Source organism: Osmerus mordax, chromosome 9, assembly GCF_038355195.1.
Source record: "Osmerus mordax isolate fOsmMor3 chromosome 9, fOsmMor3.pri, whole genome shotgun sequence".
Taxonomy (NCBI): Eukaryota; Metazoa; Chordata; class Actinopteri; order Osmeriformes; family Osmeridae; genus Osmerus; species Osmerus mordax.
Window position 1 is genome coordinate 335,997 of NC_090058.1, and position 17,324 is coordinate 353,320.

The 17,324-nt window shown below is 52.0% G+C and overlaps 1 protein-coding gene across 4 annotated transcripts; it reads right to left on the minus strand.

The window, feature by feature from the left end:
* Positions 1-1,781: 1,781 nt before the first annotated feature.
* Positions 1,782-17,160, minus strand: LOC136949437 (TOG array regulator of axonemal microtubules protein 1). Of its 4 annotated transcripts, none has more exons than XM_067243727.1 (23): positions 17,040-17,160; positions 15,113-16,406; positions 13,620-13,686; positions 11,462-11,581; positions 11,060-11,308; positions 10,561-10,958; positions 10,110-10,333; positions 9,761-9,855; positions 9,516-9,653; positions 9,237-9,314; positions 8,810-8,964; positions 8,584-8,683; positions 8,299-8,499; positions 7,823-7,940; positions 7,429-7,534; positions 7,009-7,244; positions 5,757-5,924; positions 4,651-4,777; positions 4,405-4,514; positions 4,092-4,269; positions 3,311-3,530; positions 3,130-3,216; positions 1,782-3,018 (listed from the first exon to the last, which is right to left on the minus strand). In XM_067243727.1, the coding sequence occupies exons 2-23, from the start codon at positions 16,139-16,141 to the stop codon at positions 2,771-2,773; spliced, it is 4,452 nt and encodes a 1,483-aa protein (XP_067099828.1). In that variant the 5' UTR covers positions 16,142-16,406; positions 17,040-17,160; the 3' UTR covers positions 1,782-2,770. The 4 variants fall into 4 exon arrangements, with proteins under 4 accessions (XP_067099828.1, XP_067099827.1, XP_067099829.1 ...); XM_067243726.1 differs by having other exon boundaries at positions 9,516-9,680; XM_067243728.1 differs by lacking the exons at positions 1,782-3,018; positions 3,130-3,216; positions 4,092-4,269 and having other exon boundaries at positions 3,317-3,530; positions 9,516-9,680.
* Positions 17,161-17,324: the final 164 nt, after the last annotated feature.

A 17,324-nucleotide genomic window follows, 5' to 3' on the forward strand; every position in this document is an offset into this window, starting at 1 on the left:
GCCCCTGGGCGGGGCACTGTGACAGCTGTTACCCTCCTCCTGCCCCTGGGCGGGGCACTGTGACAGCTGTTACCCTCCTTCTGCCCCGGGGCGGGGCACTGTGAGAGCTGTTACCCTCCTCCTGCCCCTGGGCGGGGCACTGTGACAGCTGTTACCCTCCTTCTGCCCCGGGGCGGGGCACTGTGACAGCTGTTACCCTCCTCCTGCCCCTGGGCGGGGCACTGTGAGAGCTGTTACCCTCCTCCTGCCCCTGGGCGGGGCACTGTGACAGCTGTTACCCTCCTCCTGCCCCTGGGCGGGGCACTGTGACAGCTGTTACCCTCCTCCTGCCCCTGGGCGGGGCACTGTGACAGCTGTTACCCTCCTCCTGCCCCGGGGCGGGGCACTGTGACAGCTGTTACCCTCCTCCTGCCCCTGGGCGGGGCACTGTGACAGCTGTTACCCTCCTCCTGCCCCGGGGCGGGGCACTGTGACAGCTGTTACCCTCCTCCTGCCCCTGGGCGGGGCACTGTGACAGCTGTTACCCTCCTCCTGCCCCGGGGCGGGGCACTGTGACAGCTGTTACCCTCCTCCTGCCCCTGGGCGGGGCACTGTGACAGCTGTTACCCTCCTCCTGCCCCGGGGCGGGGCACTGTGAGAGCTGTTACCCTCCTCCTGCCCCGGGGCGGGGCACTGTGACAGCTGTTACCCTCCTCCTGCCCCTGGGCGGGGCACTGTGACAGCTGTTACCCTCCTCCTGCCCCTGGGCGGGGCACTGTGACAGCTGTTACCGTCTCGAGAAACCTGCTTTTATTTCAGACAGCCTTGTCCTTAGCTTTGCTGTTGTGAAGGGATAGTTCACTCATAGACAAAAGTGCTGCACGTGATCACCAGGATTGGTGTAAACAGTCACACCTGTGGAAGAACAAGAATACTAGAAAACAGGTGGTACGTTTTGGGTGAACTTCACCTTAAACCAACTGTGTATTTATATACTGTACCTTTTAAATAAAAGCAAATCCTGTACTGTAAATGTTTTTATGATGCCTTGTTATGTAGCACACTGCATCTCTGCAAGACACCCTGTGTACCAAATAGCATACCATCTCTTTGTACTTTTAGTAGGTACTGCAGCTGCCCTTGCTAAGTAGTACTGTTGCATGCAGTATGCATACAGGTGGGATGTACCATTTCATAACATTGTGCCTTGAACTTCATCCAATTAAAGATCCCGTAAAGTGGAATTGAAAAAAATGAGTTTTAAGTTCATCACACCACAGAAGAATCCAAATTAATTTGGCTAATTAAATTAGGCTTTGAAATCATGAGAAAATCAGCAGTCTTCTCTGCTTGAGACTGGGGGGGCGTGTCACCTGAAGGAGCTGAATCTCCGCCCCCTCGAATTTATTGAATTTAACAACAACAGCAACATTAGCTAAATCAATTGCAGATATCAGAACAGACTTACCTGCAGTCTCTGAGTGTTTTATGTATTAATTACTTTGTCTTTGCATCATACCAGCTAAGTAACAGAATGCAACCGTCTGTGATCTGACGTAGATAGGTCGCAGTGACGTAGATCGTCGGGTTTTGGCTCCGCCTATACAAAACCTGAGCTGAAAACGGGAGAGAAACTGTTCAACGATTTAACTCCACATTTCAGTGCGACAACGTTTTCGCGCTTTGCACATGCTTTCAGGAACTCATTTCACACATATATAATGTACTGAGGAGCAAATCATGGAATTTGCTTTACAGGATCTTAAATATAAATAAGCCTACTGGGAACACGTTTACAGAAATAAAACACTTTATTTATGTAGCAATATGTCTTGTTATCTTGTTAACAAACAAGTTAATATAATTTAACAATAGAATAGTGAAAGGCTACTTTGAAGACTGGCACTATACTGAAACAAAAGGGAGAGCTGTGGGCATCTGGTCCTGTATCGATGGTTAGTGTAAAGCTGAACATGTCCCATGTCTAACTCACCCAGTACAACTGGTTTAAACCCAAAGCTGGTTCAGGCATCTTAGTACATATAGATTTCTTAAAAAATATAAATAGTTTTTTTTATCCTGTCAGTACCTTTTGGTCATGCAAAAGAAAAAAACCCAACTAGGACAATAGCAACTCACCACACAAACACATGATACAGTAGAAATGTCAAAAAATACACAATATATCAATTATATACTGTAACATTTTACAGTACAGCACACCGATAACATTAGGGTAATACTGTGCAATTACACTTTGTAGCTGTGTTTTGTAGAATCGTCACTAATCTTCACTCTTACAAATCTCAAAAACAAGCGTAGATAACACATATTAGAAGTAGCAGATCACATTAAAACAGCGTCTGTCAGGTTGTTTACGTATTTTTTTGTGCATTTAAACATTACATTCTGCAAGGTTTTCTCTGATTGGTCTACAGTACGTGTGAGATTACTCAACAAAAAGGAACGGTGCCAGTGATAGGACGATACATCCAGCATCATCATGCTGTCATGATGGTGAGCAACGCGTTCAAAGTGCATAGAGAGCAGGTGGAGTGTGATGGTGAGACCTGATGCTAACAGCTGTTTTTGTGAGAGGTGCTTCATTAGAAAACATATATATGAGAGATAAGAGATGATTTAAGGGCTCTCATCTTTAAGGACGTAACATTTTCTAACGATAAAAGTGCAGGCACTAGTAGAAATGTCGTACATCTCTGTCTTCAAGTAAGGTCAATGTTGTTGTCCAGGTTTGGTTTGTGTGTTTGATCTGAAGTAGGAAGCGGGCGGGTCATGGAAGGCTCCGGAGCAGCTCGTTCAGGCTGGTGTGGATGTTGGCAGGCTGAGCGGCGGCCAGGTCCACCAGGCTGGGCCCCATGTGGGTGTGGAGAGCGAGACACAGGCTGGCACTGGCCCCCCGCAGGATGCCCCCCCGGCCCTGGACGCTGCCTCCACATGAACCCAGGAGGTGCCAGAGCAGAGGCAGCACTCTCTGCTCCACCATCTGGGGCCTGCGGGGGTACAGCTCTGCCACCAGGTCTGGGCAGGGTGAAATGGTAACAAACATGCTGAGGTAAAATATTAGAAGACAGGATGCCACTGTGGCGATAACAGACTGAATGGTGTGAAGCAGAGTGGTTGTAAACATACCAGCAACCTTCTCTACAAGATCCACCTTGGCTTTTCCGCTGAGGAACTGGGCCTTGCTGCAGAGCGGCTGCAGGAGAAGACTAGTGTCTGGTAAACATAGGTCAGACGGGGTTAAAGGTCAAAGCTAGTTCTCCATTCGGGCACAGATGAACCCTGACCTTGGTGGAGGAGATGAACCTACCCAGGTTGAGGGTGAGGGCGTGGAGGGCCTCCATGGCAGCGCTGTAGATGGAGCTGTTCCTGGAGTTCAGGTGGTTGTCCACCACGGCCGGGACCAGCAGGTACACCAGCGAGCCCAGGTGCTCCTTCATCAGGGACGAGATCCTGGGCAGAGCCTCCAGAGCATGCAGACACACCTTACTGTTGGACTCCTGTAGACGAGCCATGAAGGCATCAAACACCTGGTGGGGAGGGAGGGAGAGATGGAGGGAGGGGTGGAGGGAGGGGTGGAGGGAGGGTGGGATGGAGGGAGGGTGGGAGGGGTGGATGGAGGGTGGGGTGGAGGGAGGGAGGGGTGGAGAGATGGAGGGAGGGAGGGTGGGATGGAGGGGTGGAGGGAGGGAGGGGTGGAGAGATGGAGGGAGGGAGGGTGGGATGGAGGGAGGGGTGGAGAGATGGAGGGAGGGTGGGATGAGGGAGGGGTGGAGGGTGGGAGGGAGGGAGAGAGGGATGGAGAGAGGATGGGATGGAGGGATGGAGGGGTGGAGAGATGGAGGGAGGGTGGGATGGAGGGAGGGGTGGAGAGATGGAGGGAGGGGTGGGATGGAGGGAGGGGTGGAGAGATGGAGGGAGGGTGGGATGGAGGGAGGGGTGGAGAGATGGAAGGATGGAAGAAGGGGAAGGGTGAAAGAAAAGAGAGGGATTATGCTTGGCCACAGGGAGCTTCAGTTTATACCCAAGTCCTGGTGATAAACTGGTCCCTAAACAACATGCAGGCAGGCAGGCCTGGTGGAGGAGCGTACTGGGAACATGCTGCTGATGACCAGGGCGGGGTTAAGCTCGCAGTCAGACACCAGCTGGTCGATGCCCTTGATGCGCTCTCTGAAGTCCTTGGAAGCCATCAGAGCAGAGATGTTCTTCACGTACTCCGTCTTATCTGCTACACTCTGGACCTGGCCTCTCACACTGGACTGGGAGTCCCTGTAGGGTTAGGGGGAGGGTTAGGGGCCCTGCAGGGTTAGGGCCCCTGCATGGGCCCCAGAGATGAGACCACACAGACCAACAGAGAGCAGGGGAAGAGGGCGGAGGGAGACAGCAGGGTTGGGGCTTTCCTACCGTGTGAGCAGGGGTTCCCTGGTGAGAGACGAGGCTCTGACCGTCCCACTGCCTGGAAGCGAGCGCCGGCCCCTGGCTGAGGGCGTGTCCTGGGGCATCTCTCCCAGACCCTGCCCACACCACAACACCCAGATAACACCTGGAAACCACCTCTCTGTTCCCCTTAGAGTGATACAGCCATCTCCACAACCCAGCAGTAACATCCAGGTATCAATATGAACAGGTGCGCAGCCTGACACGCCTTACCTTGGTCTTGAGAGTGAAGACGGTGTCTCTCACAGCAGCCATGTCCTTGGCAGGGATGTGTTTCTCCAGCATCTTGTCAAAGTCTCGGTGCGACGACAGGAACAGCAACATCCGCCGGCCGTAGAACCTGAACACAGCATGCCAGAGACTGAACACAGCATGCCAGAGACTGAACACAGCATGCCACACAGGCAACATGAACCTGAACACAGCATGCTACACAGGCAACATGCCAAAGACGAGCATGTCAGCACTGGTTCTGAGTATCTTCCCCTCCTCCTACCCCTCTCCTTTTTTTGTTTTTGATTTCTTTATTTAAAGGGACAACACACATGAATCAACATGAGCACAGAGTTCAACACGTAAATGTGCCAGATTTAGCCATACAGGCTCATTTTCATCTGTCCCTGGAAGGTTGATGCCTTAAAACAATAGATACGTTACAACAATAACAACAACAAACATAAAACAAGTAACACATACACAAGTAAAATGACACAGCCACTATTCCAGATCATGACAGCTGGCCGGTTAATGACATGAGAAAAACATACAAGTAGCATATAAAGTAGACACAGGTAAAAGTGGATAGACACACATTAGAACACAACAACCACACAGAAGCACACACAGAGACCATACTATAACGACAAAGATAAACACATTATTCAGGATTATGGCTGCATATTTGATGAGTCAATAACCAATGTTTTATGGATTTTTGGAAGGATTTGATAGATGAAATGTTCCTTAGTTCTGTAAGTAACGGTATTCTGTTACGGGCTGCACAAAAAGAAAAAGCTGACTGACTTCTCTTCACCTCCTCCCCCTCACCTACCCCACCCCCTCACCTCACCTCTCATCCACCCCCTCACCTCCCCTCCCCCGCCCCCTCACCTCTCATCCACCCCCTCCCCCACCTCACCTCACCTCACCACCCCCTCACCTCCCCTCCCCCTCACCTCACCTCACCTCACCACCCCCTCCCCCACCTCACCTCACCTCACCACCCCCTCACCTCCCCTCCCCCTCACCTCCCCTCCCCTGCACTCTCACCTCCCCTCCCCCGCCCCCTCCCCTCCCCCGCCCCCTCACCTCCCCCTCACCTAGCCTCCTGAGAGGAGTCCTGGGCCAGCCTGGTGATGGCTGGGAGAACTCGCTCGGTGAGTGACTCGCTCGGCTTTCCTCCAGACAGGATGCGTGTGGCCCCCATCTTCTCCACCAGACTGGTCAGGTGATGGGCGGTGCGGTTCCTCACCACGCTGCTCAGGTGCCTGCAGGTCAGAACATCTGTTAGGGAAGAACAGCCCACACAGTCCAGCCCCCTCACGCACACCTCACACACACCTCACTACAGGTGTTCTCTCTCATCACTCAGCAGTGCTTGATTGAGCTGGCCTGGTGTACTGGAGATGATGCATTAACCCCAACAATACAAACCCTGTCATTCCCAGAAGCCACATCAGGAAGTGTATGGTTTGTCTAGTGACAGTGGTTACTTTAACACTGACATGAAGTGTGTTCCTACACAGTGGCCTGTGTGTGTGTGTGTGTGTGTGAGGTACATACATGGCATGGTAGCTGTGTGTGTGTGTGTGAGAGGTACATACATGGTGTGGTAGCTCTGTGTGTGTGTGTGTGTGTGTGTGAGGTACATACATGGTGTGGTAGCTCTGTGTGTGTGTGTGTGTGTGTGTGAGGTACATACATGGTGTGGTAGCTGTGTGTGTGTGTGAGAGGTACATACATGGTGTGGTAGCTCTGTGTGTGTGTGTGTGTGTGTGTGTGAGGTACATACATGGTGTGGTAGCTGTGTGTGTGTGTGTGTGTGTGTGAGGTACATACATGGTGTGGTAGCTCTGTGTGTGTGTGTGTGTGTGAGGTACATACATGGTGTGGTAGCTCTGTGTGTGTGTGTGTGTGTGTGTGTGAGGTACATACATGGTGTGGTAGCTCTGTGTGTGTGTGTGTGTGTGTGTGTGAGGTACATACATGGTGTGGTAGCTCTGTGTGTGTGTGTGTGTGTGAGAGGTACATACATGGCGTGGTAGCTCTGTGTGTGTGTGTGTGTGTGTGAGGTACATACATGGTGTGGTAGCTCTGTGTGTGTGTGTGTGTGTGTGAGAGGTACATACATGGCGTGGTAGCTCTGTGTGTGTGTGTGTGTGTGTGAGGTACATACATGGCGTGGTAGCTCTGTGTGTGTGTGTGTGAGGTACATACATGGCGTGGTAGCTCTGTGTGTGTGTGTGTGTGTGAGGTACATACATGGCGTGGTAGCTCTCTGTGTGTGTGTGTGTGTGAGGTACATACATGGCGTGGTAGCTCTGTGTGTGTGTGTGTGTGTGTGGTCCTGACCCCAGCCCCCCAGCGATCAGGGCGCAGGTACAGCGTGCGGGGGTGCAGTGCTGCACCATGCTGTCCAGGGCAGCGTCCACGTCCTGCCTGATGAAGGCGTTGCTCTCCCCGGCCTTCAGCAGCAGCGCCCGGGCCAGCCCCTCCAGCTCCTGGTCCACGCCCCGCTGCAGCTGACAGAACAGCTCCCCCACCGCGCCCACCGCCACCCTGGACACTCCCGAACGCAGGTTCTTTACCTGGGGGGGAGCAGTATTCACAACATCAGGTCAGGGTTAGGAGGCTTGTTCAGGCCCCTGGGGGGAAGCTAGGGGGCAGGAATCTACTGGGGAAGATTCTCTTCATGAGCAGAAATCAGGGCACAGGGCATAACCACAGGAGTGTGAGGAGGCACTGGAGGACAGACGGGAAGTGGGGTCGTACTTCCTGGATGAGGGCCACACACACGTCGTGGAGGCGCCCCAGCAGCACGTCAGGATGGAACAGCGCCAGGCTCCTCACCACGGCCACACCCTCAATCTTCTTCTCCCTGTTACAAGACATCAACACATGGATATGAGGGATCCAACCATCCTGATCTCTCTGCTGGCTGGGGCAGGCTGTGTGTGCTGGCTGGGGCAGGCTGTGTGTGCTGGCTGGGGCAGGCTGTGTGTGCTGGCTGGGGCAGGCTGTGTGTGCTGGCTGGGGCAGGCTGTGTGTGCTGGCTGGGGCAGGCTGTGTGTGCTGGCTGGGGCAGGCTGTGTGTGCTGGCTGGGGCAGGCTGTGTGTGCTGGCTGGGGCAGGCTGTGTGTGCTGGCTGGTGCAGGCTGTGTCTCACCAGTCCTCCAGGTTCAGCAGTCTGAAGCTCTGGGCCAGAGCCTGCTCAGGCTTGGAGAACGGACGTGGCTGCTGATCTGCATCTCTCTTCTGACCCACGCTGCCTGCAGAGAGCTCGTCTGGAGACGTCATACACACACACACCTGTATTAGTTAAGTGAAAATAAAATAAAAAGCTAGAAAATACAGAAATCTGTTTATGCGTGGGTGGAGGCGAATTAAACGCAGGCTGTCATAACAGGAGAGACGCATATTAGCCCTGGAGAATACCTCATTTAACCAGGCTCCGCTGGCTGTAATGGACTAACGATTGAACCTGAGTGCTTAAAAACAGCCTGTTTGGTCTATTCAAACTGCAGGGCAGCACAGTTAGACTGTTAAGAGAAACAGGGAGGGCAGGGGGAGGAGAGAAGTGGAGGAGAGGGTGGAGGAGAGAAGAGGGTGGAAGAAGGAGAGGGAGATGGTAGCTCTACTGACCAGAGCTGTGTGACAGAGAGGGGCGTGTAGTGCTGAGGCTGGGGGCTCTTCTCAGGCGAGGCAGGGCTCGGGGGTTAGGTGGTGCCTCGGGGGGGCTGGGCTTGAGGGGGGGGCTCTGGGACCCCCGAGGGCTGGTGGGGGAGGAGTCAGGGGACGAATCTGTCTGGATGGGGGCCAGCGTGTCATTGTTCAGCTGCAGATCTACGGAGACAGGAAGGTTACTGCTGGGGAGACGAGCGCACTGCTGGCCAGAGAACACCAGGAGGCATCAGGCTGAGATGGTACCTGTGCTGAGGGCTGAGTCCAGGGCCTCCGTGGCCCCTGGGAGAGGCTGTCGGCGAGGTTGGCCCTGCGGCTGGGCGTCCCTGGAGGCCCCCGTATTCTCCTGAACAGTAAAACACACACAGACCAGTACAGTCTACTCAGACTGAGCCCTGTACAAACACTAGCTGATGAGGACTGTGTGACGTGCCTGATGGGATGTTTCAGAGAGGATGTTCCTCTGGCTGACCTTGGTGTCCTCAGTGTCCAGGTGATTCCCAGACACCACCAGGCCGTGCACCCCATCAGGGGGCACCCCAGCAGGGAGCTGGCCGGGGAGCTGGTCTCCCTGCGCTGCTGTCACAGCCGCAGCTGGCTGGCTGCCGCCTGAAGGCCCAAACACACCTGGGGACGAGACACAGACACGTCTAGCCCAACACTCTCACTCCTATAGCCAACTCTCACTGTGCTCTGTGATGACACAAGGCCACAGTGTTAGCTGAGCACTGGTACAAACTCTGACATGAACATGTCTTTACTGGGCCAGGTCATGGGTGATTAAACCAGAACACAGTGACCAGAGCACAGTGACCAGAGCACAGTGACCAGAGCAGCATGGATACCAGCACAGAGACACTCCGCTGAGGAGCGCTCCTAACTGAGCAGCAGGAACTGACCTCGACCAACCACGCCTTCACACATGTCAGAAGCAGGGTTAGGGTTAGGGGAGGTTCTGGAGCTGAAGCTCTGGGAACCTGAGGAAGAACAACTGCAGGTGAACGAGGAAGCAGAGTCCATCTGAGAGAGAGACACAGAGAGAGAGACAGAGAGAGAGACAGAGAGAGAGACAGAGACAGACACAGAGAGAGACAGACACAGAGAGACACAGAGAGAGACAGACACAGAGAGACACAGAGAACTCAATGAAAGCTGCAGTTCTCAGGGTGCAGACCTACCTTTGGCAGGCCGCAAAGCTCTGATTGGCTCTCTGCCGGTGGGTCTGTGAGGAGGGGGGGAGGGCTCTTCTCCTGAGTATGGAACTCTCTGACCGATCACGCTGACCGCAACTGAGACTCTATCTTGGGGTGGCAAGGCTGCAACAACAGCAGGACTGAGTGGCCCTGAGCACGTACCAGGGTCAAACCTAGTCCAATCACAGTGGTCAGACTCACACATAGTACTTTACACTGGAAGTGTGTACCTTGAAGGCAGCAGAAGTCCATTGACACAGAAGACCTCAGTTTTTCAGAAGGCACTCTGGCCATGCGAGGCTTGGAGGAGGCAGAGTTCCCAGGGCTGGGGAGATGGGAGAGAGAATGAGCCTTCTGGTTCTCTCCCAGGGACTCAAGTACTCCAACATGTCTCACTCTAGATCCATTAGTCATGACACCATCTTAGCATGAATTTGTGGAACAGTATAACCCACCCCCCAGATAAAAACACCCCCCACTGTCACAAGATTATTATAACTTTAATTTCAAAAATAAAAAGAACCCTCATATCTTGATAAAAGATCAGATGTGGTTGAAGCAGGCGTGTGGGTGACCGACCTGGTCCTGCTGCCTCCGAGGCTGGAGAGGGGCGGGGAGTAGAGGCTGGAGAGGCCACTCTCGCTGGCGGGGCTGGCCCCCGTGGGGGAGGCCCGGGGCGGGGACTCCACTCCTAGGTCCAGCCTCACGGCCGAGTCAGGGCTGTCTGGGTCAGAGCCGCTCACGCTCACCTTGGCCCGCTTCTTAGCTGCGCTGCAGCGCAGGGAGCGCAACGAGTTCAGCATCTGAAACACATCCACATGAGACAGAAGAGTCAGGGTAGAGAGACACAGAGGGAGAGAGAGAGAGAAAGGGAGTGAGAAAGGGAGAAAGAGAGAGGGGGAGAGAGAGAGAGAAGGGGAAAAAGGGAGGCCCTGCATGTGGGAATCTAGTGGGTGCACCGTATCAACAACATCACTAATGGCAGCAGGATCTAAGGATGTTTTAAATGTGGAATCAGAACAGTCCTGACCTCCTGTCTGTCCAGGGACTCATCCTCTGGCTCCTGCAGGCCCAGCTGGGACAGCTCCTGCAGCATGCCCCTCTCCTGCAGGCCCAGCTGGGACAGCTCCTGCAGCATGCCCCTCTCCTGCAGGCCCAGCTGGGACAGCTCCTGCAGCATGCCCCTCTCCTGCAGGCCCAGCTGGGACAGCTCCTGCAGCATGCCCCTCTCCTGCTGGCCCCCCGGGGGAGGGTGGGACATCTGGCCATTCTGGGGCTGGAGCGGGTCTCTCTGGGCAGGACTGGCTGGAGTCACAGGCAAAGCAAGCCGTGTGCTACTCAGTGCCCGGCGGAAGCAGGAAGTGCTGGAAGAGGAGCTCACCAGAGACGCACGCAGCGGGCGGGGAGAGCTGCTGGAGCTGGCCTCACCTGGAACACATGCACAAGTTCAGCACACAAACACACTTCCTCACACACACAAACACACCTCCTCAGAGCGCTAGGCTAGCGTGCCGAGGGCCCATGCTAACCTGAGGAGTGTGTCCAAGGGCTGGGCTCTCTGCAGAGCGGGCTGCTGTCCCTCTTGTTGGGCCAGGTGTTGGACATGGACACAGAGGACTCAACCCTGCGGGGCGGGGTGGGGGAGGGGCCCCCTGCGGTGAGGTACGCCAGCGGGTAGCAGGGCAGCAGGAAGGAGCCCTGGGCGGGGGGGTTGGAGGACAGCGAGAAGGTTCGCTCCACACTAGGGTTTCCCGACAGGAGACGGCCTCTGGTGGCCACTGCAACACAACAGCAGTCACCTTCACAAGTTCCATCAAGATGGACAGAAGCAGGTGTGTTTGAAGTGTGTTTAACCCGAGTCACACCCTCATACTAAGCCTCCAACACAGGTCATTCCCATGTTAGTTACATGTTCAAACTGGACTATTCACCTCCATCTGTGGCAGGGAAGTTTGTAGATTTAAAAATGTCCGGATCAGAATCCAAGCTTCCACTCCTCCTCAGTCTGGTCAGCGGCTCTCGTCTCCTGGAGGACGGGGGCTCTGCAGAACCTGAACACAGCACACCTCCTGAACACCTGCTGCACACCTGCTGCACACCTGCTGCACACCTGCTGCACACCTGCTGAACACCTGCTGAACACCTGCTGAACACCTGCTGCACACCTGCTGCACACACCACACCTCCTGAACACCTGCTGAACACCTCCTGCACACCTCCTGAACACACCACACCTCCTGCACACCTGCTGAACACCTCCTGCACACCTCCTGAACACACCACACCTCCTGCACACCTGCTGCACACCTCTTGCACACCTCCTGAACACCTCCTGAACACACCACACCTCCTGAACACCTCCTGAACACACCACACCTCCTGAACACCTCCTGAACACCTGCTGCACACCTGCTGCACACCTGCTGCACACCTGCTGAACACACCACACCTCCTGAACACCTGCTGCACACCTGCTGCACACCTGCTGCACACCTCCTGAACACACCACACCTCCTGAACACACCACACCTCCTGAACACACCACACCTCCTGAACACACCACACCTCCTGAACACCTGCTGCACACCTGCTGCACACCTGCTGAACACACCACACCTCCTGAACACCTGCTGCACACCTGCTGCACACCTGCTGCACACCTCCTGAACACACCACACCTCCTGAACACACCACACCTCCTGAACACACCACACCTCCTGAACACCTGCTGCACACCTGCTGCACACCTCCTGCACACCTCCGCTTACCACCCGCAGTGGACTTGGTAACAGTCATACGACCCATTACGCTGACTGAACACACAGGTCAGGCTAGTTAACCTGATATAAGACATTTACTGTAAGCTACTCCAAGTTTGCTGACAATTGTTCTGGTCTGGATACCTTTGATAAGTTTCCATTAACAAATCTAAGTTAAGTCACGAGGGAAAACTAGAATTTGTGAGAGTACAACTTGTTCAGCCGCTGTTTGTTCGTACTTGGTAGTAAACTTTTCTGGCAAATTCTACAGGCTGCTCCGGTGAAAAAATAAGAAAAAATAAGTCAAGTCCAGTCTTGCCTTATCTTGCATGGGGGGGGGGGTTCTCACACTTAGATTGTGCATGGTTGCTACTTTACATGATTTAGTCAAAAGTCAAAAACATCAGGTGGCGATAACGTATACATGGTTAGTGCTAGTGGGGGCCACTTCAACAAAGCAGCCCACCTTGTTACCATGACTACTATAGTAGCATTAAACTACTAATACACCTGCACCCGTTAGAATAAGATTATTTAAGAGACTATTAGCGTGGGACCAAATTACACAGTATAACCCCAGTATGCAGGGCAGAACACCTGCCAAGGGCTCAGGATATACTGGCCTGCCTATCATCACACATTTTAAGGCTGAGAGAGAGGCAGCAGGCCAGAGAGAGAGGCAGCAGGCCAGAGAAAGAGGCAGCAGGCCAGAGAAAGAGGCAGCAGGCCTGAGAGGCAGCAGGCCAGAGAAAGAGGCAGCAGGCCTGAGAGAGAGGCAGCAGGCCAGAGAAAGAGGCAGCAGGCCTAAGAGAGAGGCAGCAGGCCTGAGAGAGAGGCAGCAGGCCTGAGAGAGAGGCAGCAGGCCAGAGAAAGAGGCAGCAGGCCTGAGAGGCAGTAGGCCAGAGAGAGGCAGCAGGCCAGAGAGAGGCAGCAGGCCAGGAAGAGGCAGCAGGCCAGAGAGAGAGGCAGCAGGCCAGATAGAGAGGCAGCAGGCCAGAGAGAGGCAGCAGGCCAGAGAGAGAGGCAGCAGGCCAGAGAGAGAGGCAGCAGGCCAGAGAGAGAGGCAGCAGGCCAGAAAGAGGCAGCAGGCCAGAGAGAGGCAGCAGGCCAGAGAGGCAGCAGGCCTGTACGCTGTGGCCGTACGCAGCACGTATCTGCCCTGCAGCCTAGCAACCTGCTCATCTGGAGGCTGTGCGTGCAGAGCAGTAGCATGGCTTGACTGAGGCATGCTAATCCAATTCAGCAGGTCTTATTTAGCAGCTGGCTAACTCGATGGCTTGTGTGCTCCTGATGCATCCATGTAAAAAGTAGAGAGGGGAGGGTCACCTACCAAAGCTGGGGACATAAGTCTCTGGGCTCAGCTTCCTGGACAGGGACAGCCCATCTTCACGGATGACCTGCGAAGGAAGACGATGTCATGGCAGGATGATTATCATCTTAGAATACAAAAAGAAAAGGTCAAGTTCAAATGACAAAACGTGACAAAAAGGAGAACTGAGGGAGAGTTTAATATGGGTCTACTGAAATTCCATCCACTTGTCTCAACAAAGGGATGTCACAGAGATGCCCCTGAAGACTCGGCTAGTTTCAGCAGGATTCTATCATACTCAGGTAGTTTTAGCAGGATTCTACCAGCTACATGTAACCATGGCACCAATGCACTGTACAATCAATAAGTGACAAACATCTTTCCAACCCTCAGTTTCTCTGGCAGCTTCCATTGTGGTACACCAGGGGTTGCAATCAACACAAGAGCATTAAATAGCTCCAATCATTCCCAGCTGTATTAGGCCTTATGATGTGATCTATTCTCCAATTATGTTTCACGCCCTCAGAGCACAAGTGTGTGGACGTGGGGTTGCTGGGATACAGGGCACTGGTGTAAACAGAATCATTCACTAGAAGATACATACACTCATACAATAGAAAATACCTTGGATGCTTTTACTAATCAATTCACACAACAGCCTTCCTTAAGCCATGAATAATGTGAAGGTAATCTGTCACATTAAAAGCCACAGACTAAAATAGACTGAAACAGAAGTATGGGCTGGAAGTGGAAGCAACAGTAGGACATCTGAAATGACAATGTAGAAATATTGTGTCAATAGCTCCTTTTATTGTGTTCCTCCTAAACATATTGCATTGCTTATTTCCGGTGAGATGAATCAAATAAGCCTCCTCCATGCACAGCTGTGTTTGCAGTCAGACTTTTTATTCTAAGGTCTTAAGGGTAGAGAATTAATATTATTACTTTATTACATCTGGGCAGCTGAAGGTTTGCGCTGATTGATAATCCCCAACATGAGTTAGGAAATCTTCAACTAATGGGGCCTTGGTTAACGGGCTTTCCATCAAACGAAGCCCAAATGATTCTTACAAATGTGACAAGCCTGCTAGTTTCAAACCCTCTGCAATCAGGACACTGACAAAACTCCTGGTTGTGGAACAACAAATCAATGGAAACACACAGTTCTTGATGTGGTATACTAGGTGATTTCAAAGTCAATAGGATACATTTTCAGACCACAAGCCTAGTCAATCAGTGACTGACAAAGCGTTGATAGCTGTTTCATACTTGCCTATCAAAGTCAACTAAAGGGCAAAATCTGCATTAGCTACCTGAGGCTGTGGAAGTCTAGACTCCACTTCTCCATCTGTGCCCTCTTATATCAAGCATTACAAACATTCAATCAAAAATAGGTGAATCATAGGAAATTTCTTCGCATCTCAATCACATGCTTTCTGTTATAAAATAGGCTTCCTATTAGGAAACTTAAATACTTCATGTTAAGAAACTTTAAATACTCATGGATGACCCACCTGGTCCGCGTTCGTCTGGAGGACCCGCGCTGGCTGGGCGTCCTCTGAGTAGGGGAGACTCGACCTCTCCCAGGGCAGCTTGTTCTTCCCCTTCCCAGCGCTGACGATCCGCCTCTGCAGGGGCAGGTCGTCTGTGAGGGAGCCCAGGCTCCCATAGCCACACAGCCTGTCAGGGTCTGGCTGCTGTCGGGCACTGCGGGCACTGCCTCCCCGCCCTCCGCTCAGCACCCACTCCAGGTCTGCCCCCGAGCCGCACTGCAGGGACCGTCGTCCAGACCTGGGGACCACAAGGCCGTATTCTACCATCCCTTCAGAGGACAGCTTGGGAAGCAGGTGTCTGGCCCTTCTGGCATGTACAGCGGCCATGAGGCCCTCCACGTCTCCACTGAGCTCAACTCTGTCCACAGCCTTCATCAGGGGCTGCTTCTTCCCTGGGTCAAGGCAATAGTCAAAAACAGCAAACAGCTCGAGGGCTGCATGACGGACCTTCATTTTACTGTCTGCCAGGTAAGGTGCAACTTCAAAACAAAGACTGGGGATATTGAACTCCTTTCTGGGGTGGGTGAGCATAGCAGCCGTGATGATATTGATGACATCTTCTCTGACTCTGGAGTTCTTATGCCTCAAGTGTCCCAGAACAAGGTCCAACACTTTTTGTGGTCCAACACTTCTCATCAACTGGAGAAATACATTCATATACTCATTCCTGGTGACAGTGCGAGTATCTCCAAGGGTTTTCAGTGCCGCACAAGCTATATGCTTGGAATACTTTTCTACATTGTAATCCAATTTCTTAATAAGAAGGTTTATGACCTGTAAAGTCCCATACAAGACTTTAAAGTTGCTGTCGTCCAGTAGCCTGCGGAGGAAACTGATAAACTCTATAATATTGTCAGAGGGGATTGGCTTCAGGTCCAAGTCCAAAAGAATATGTTTCAGCTCTTCCACCCCATTCGTTCGATTCTGATAGTTTTTAGAGTCCAGGAGCTGTTTGTGTAGCTCCTGGGGTAATAATCCAAATATCATCATTGATTATTCTTGGGATGTGGTCAAAATGGAGAAATAAAAAATGAAATCCCATTTCTATGAGGGCAAAGGTATTGCTCGTTGCTTAGGCTTCTCATCTTCTATTCGTGGACAGAGGATGCTTTCAAGCACGTTCTATACACTCGATTTGACTGTCAGTGCTGGAAAATCAGCATGCAAGAAACCTGGAAATCTCTTTTAAACGCATTAAACAAGGCTTTGTATGTATTCTTCGGTTCTTGGCATAAGTGAATGCTCTGCTCACCACCTGAAAGTGTTGAGACAGAAAATAACCATTCGTAATCTTGAACATGCATTGTCTCAATACAATATATCAGAATCAGAATGGGTTTTATTCGCCATGAAAGTTTGCACAAACAAGGAATTTGCTTGGGCAATATATAGCTATTCTGATTATACTGCTGCCATAAAAACCGTGCTGTGGTTTAGATAGGTCTAGGGGAAAATAACTGCATCCAAACTGCGCAATCTGTAGAACACTTGTAGCTCGCGTCCCCTTACATACCGAAAAAGCAGCGTCACTGGAATGAAGATCAAGCTACCTACAGTATATGTTTAAGTTAGCTCGCTAGCAGTAGGTCAAACATCTTCTATAATTATTCCAAATTGACACGATCACGACAGTGCCAATATAAATGAATTGTCATAAAACCTGATTGTAACACAACAAACTAGCGACCCATCTATGCAATGTTATACGGATCGGATCCCAGCTATCACCATTAGTAATCTAGCTAGACCGCTATTCTAGTGCTAGCGTAATAGAAGATACGGTATATACAGTAGCTAACCAACAACACACGCTACAAGAAGTTAGGGAAAGGACAAATCAGCATAAGAACATTTCTCAAGTGCGATATTCATGATCTGAAGAGATTACCTTGTTCAGTGCTGTATGATATGTCGCATGTTTTCTTTACGACATAAACCTTTAGAAATTCACATCTGTTATGTTGAGTGATTGCAAGCGATTGCTAGAGACTTCTTGCTGCTGTAGCTATACTGCAAGTGGCGTCAAAATGGCGAATACATGTCACAAACGGACTGCTTCCATGGTGACGCGAATAATAGACACGGTAGCAGGAAAAGTTGATGGTAAACAAATTAAATGAGATTGTAAAAATATTTTTGGAATTAATTATACAATGTTATTCCTTGGTGAACA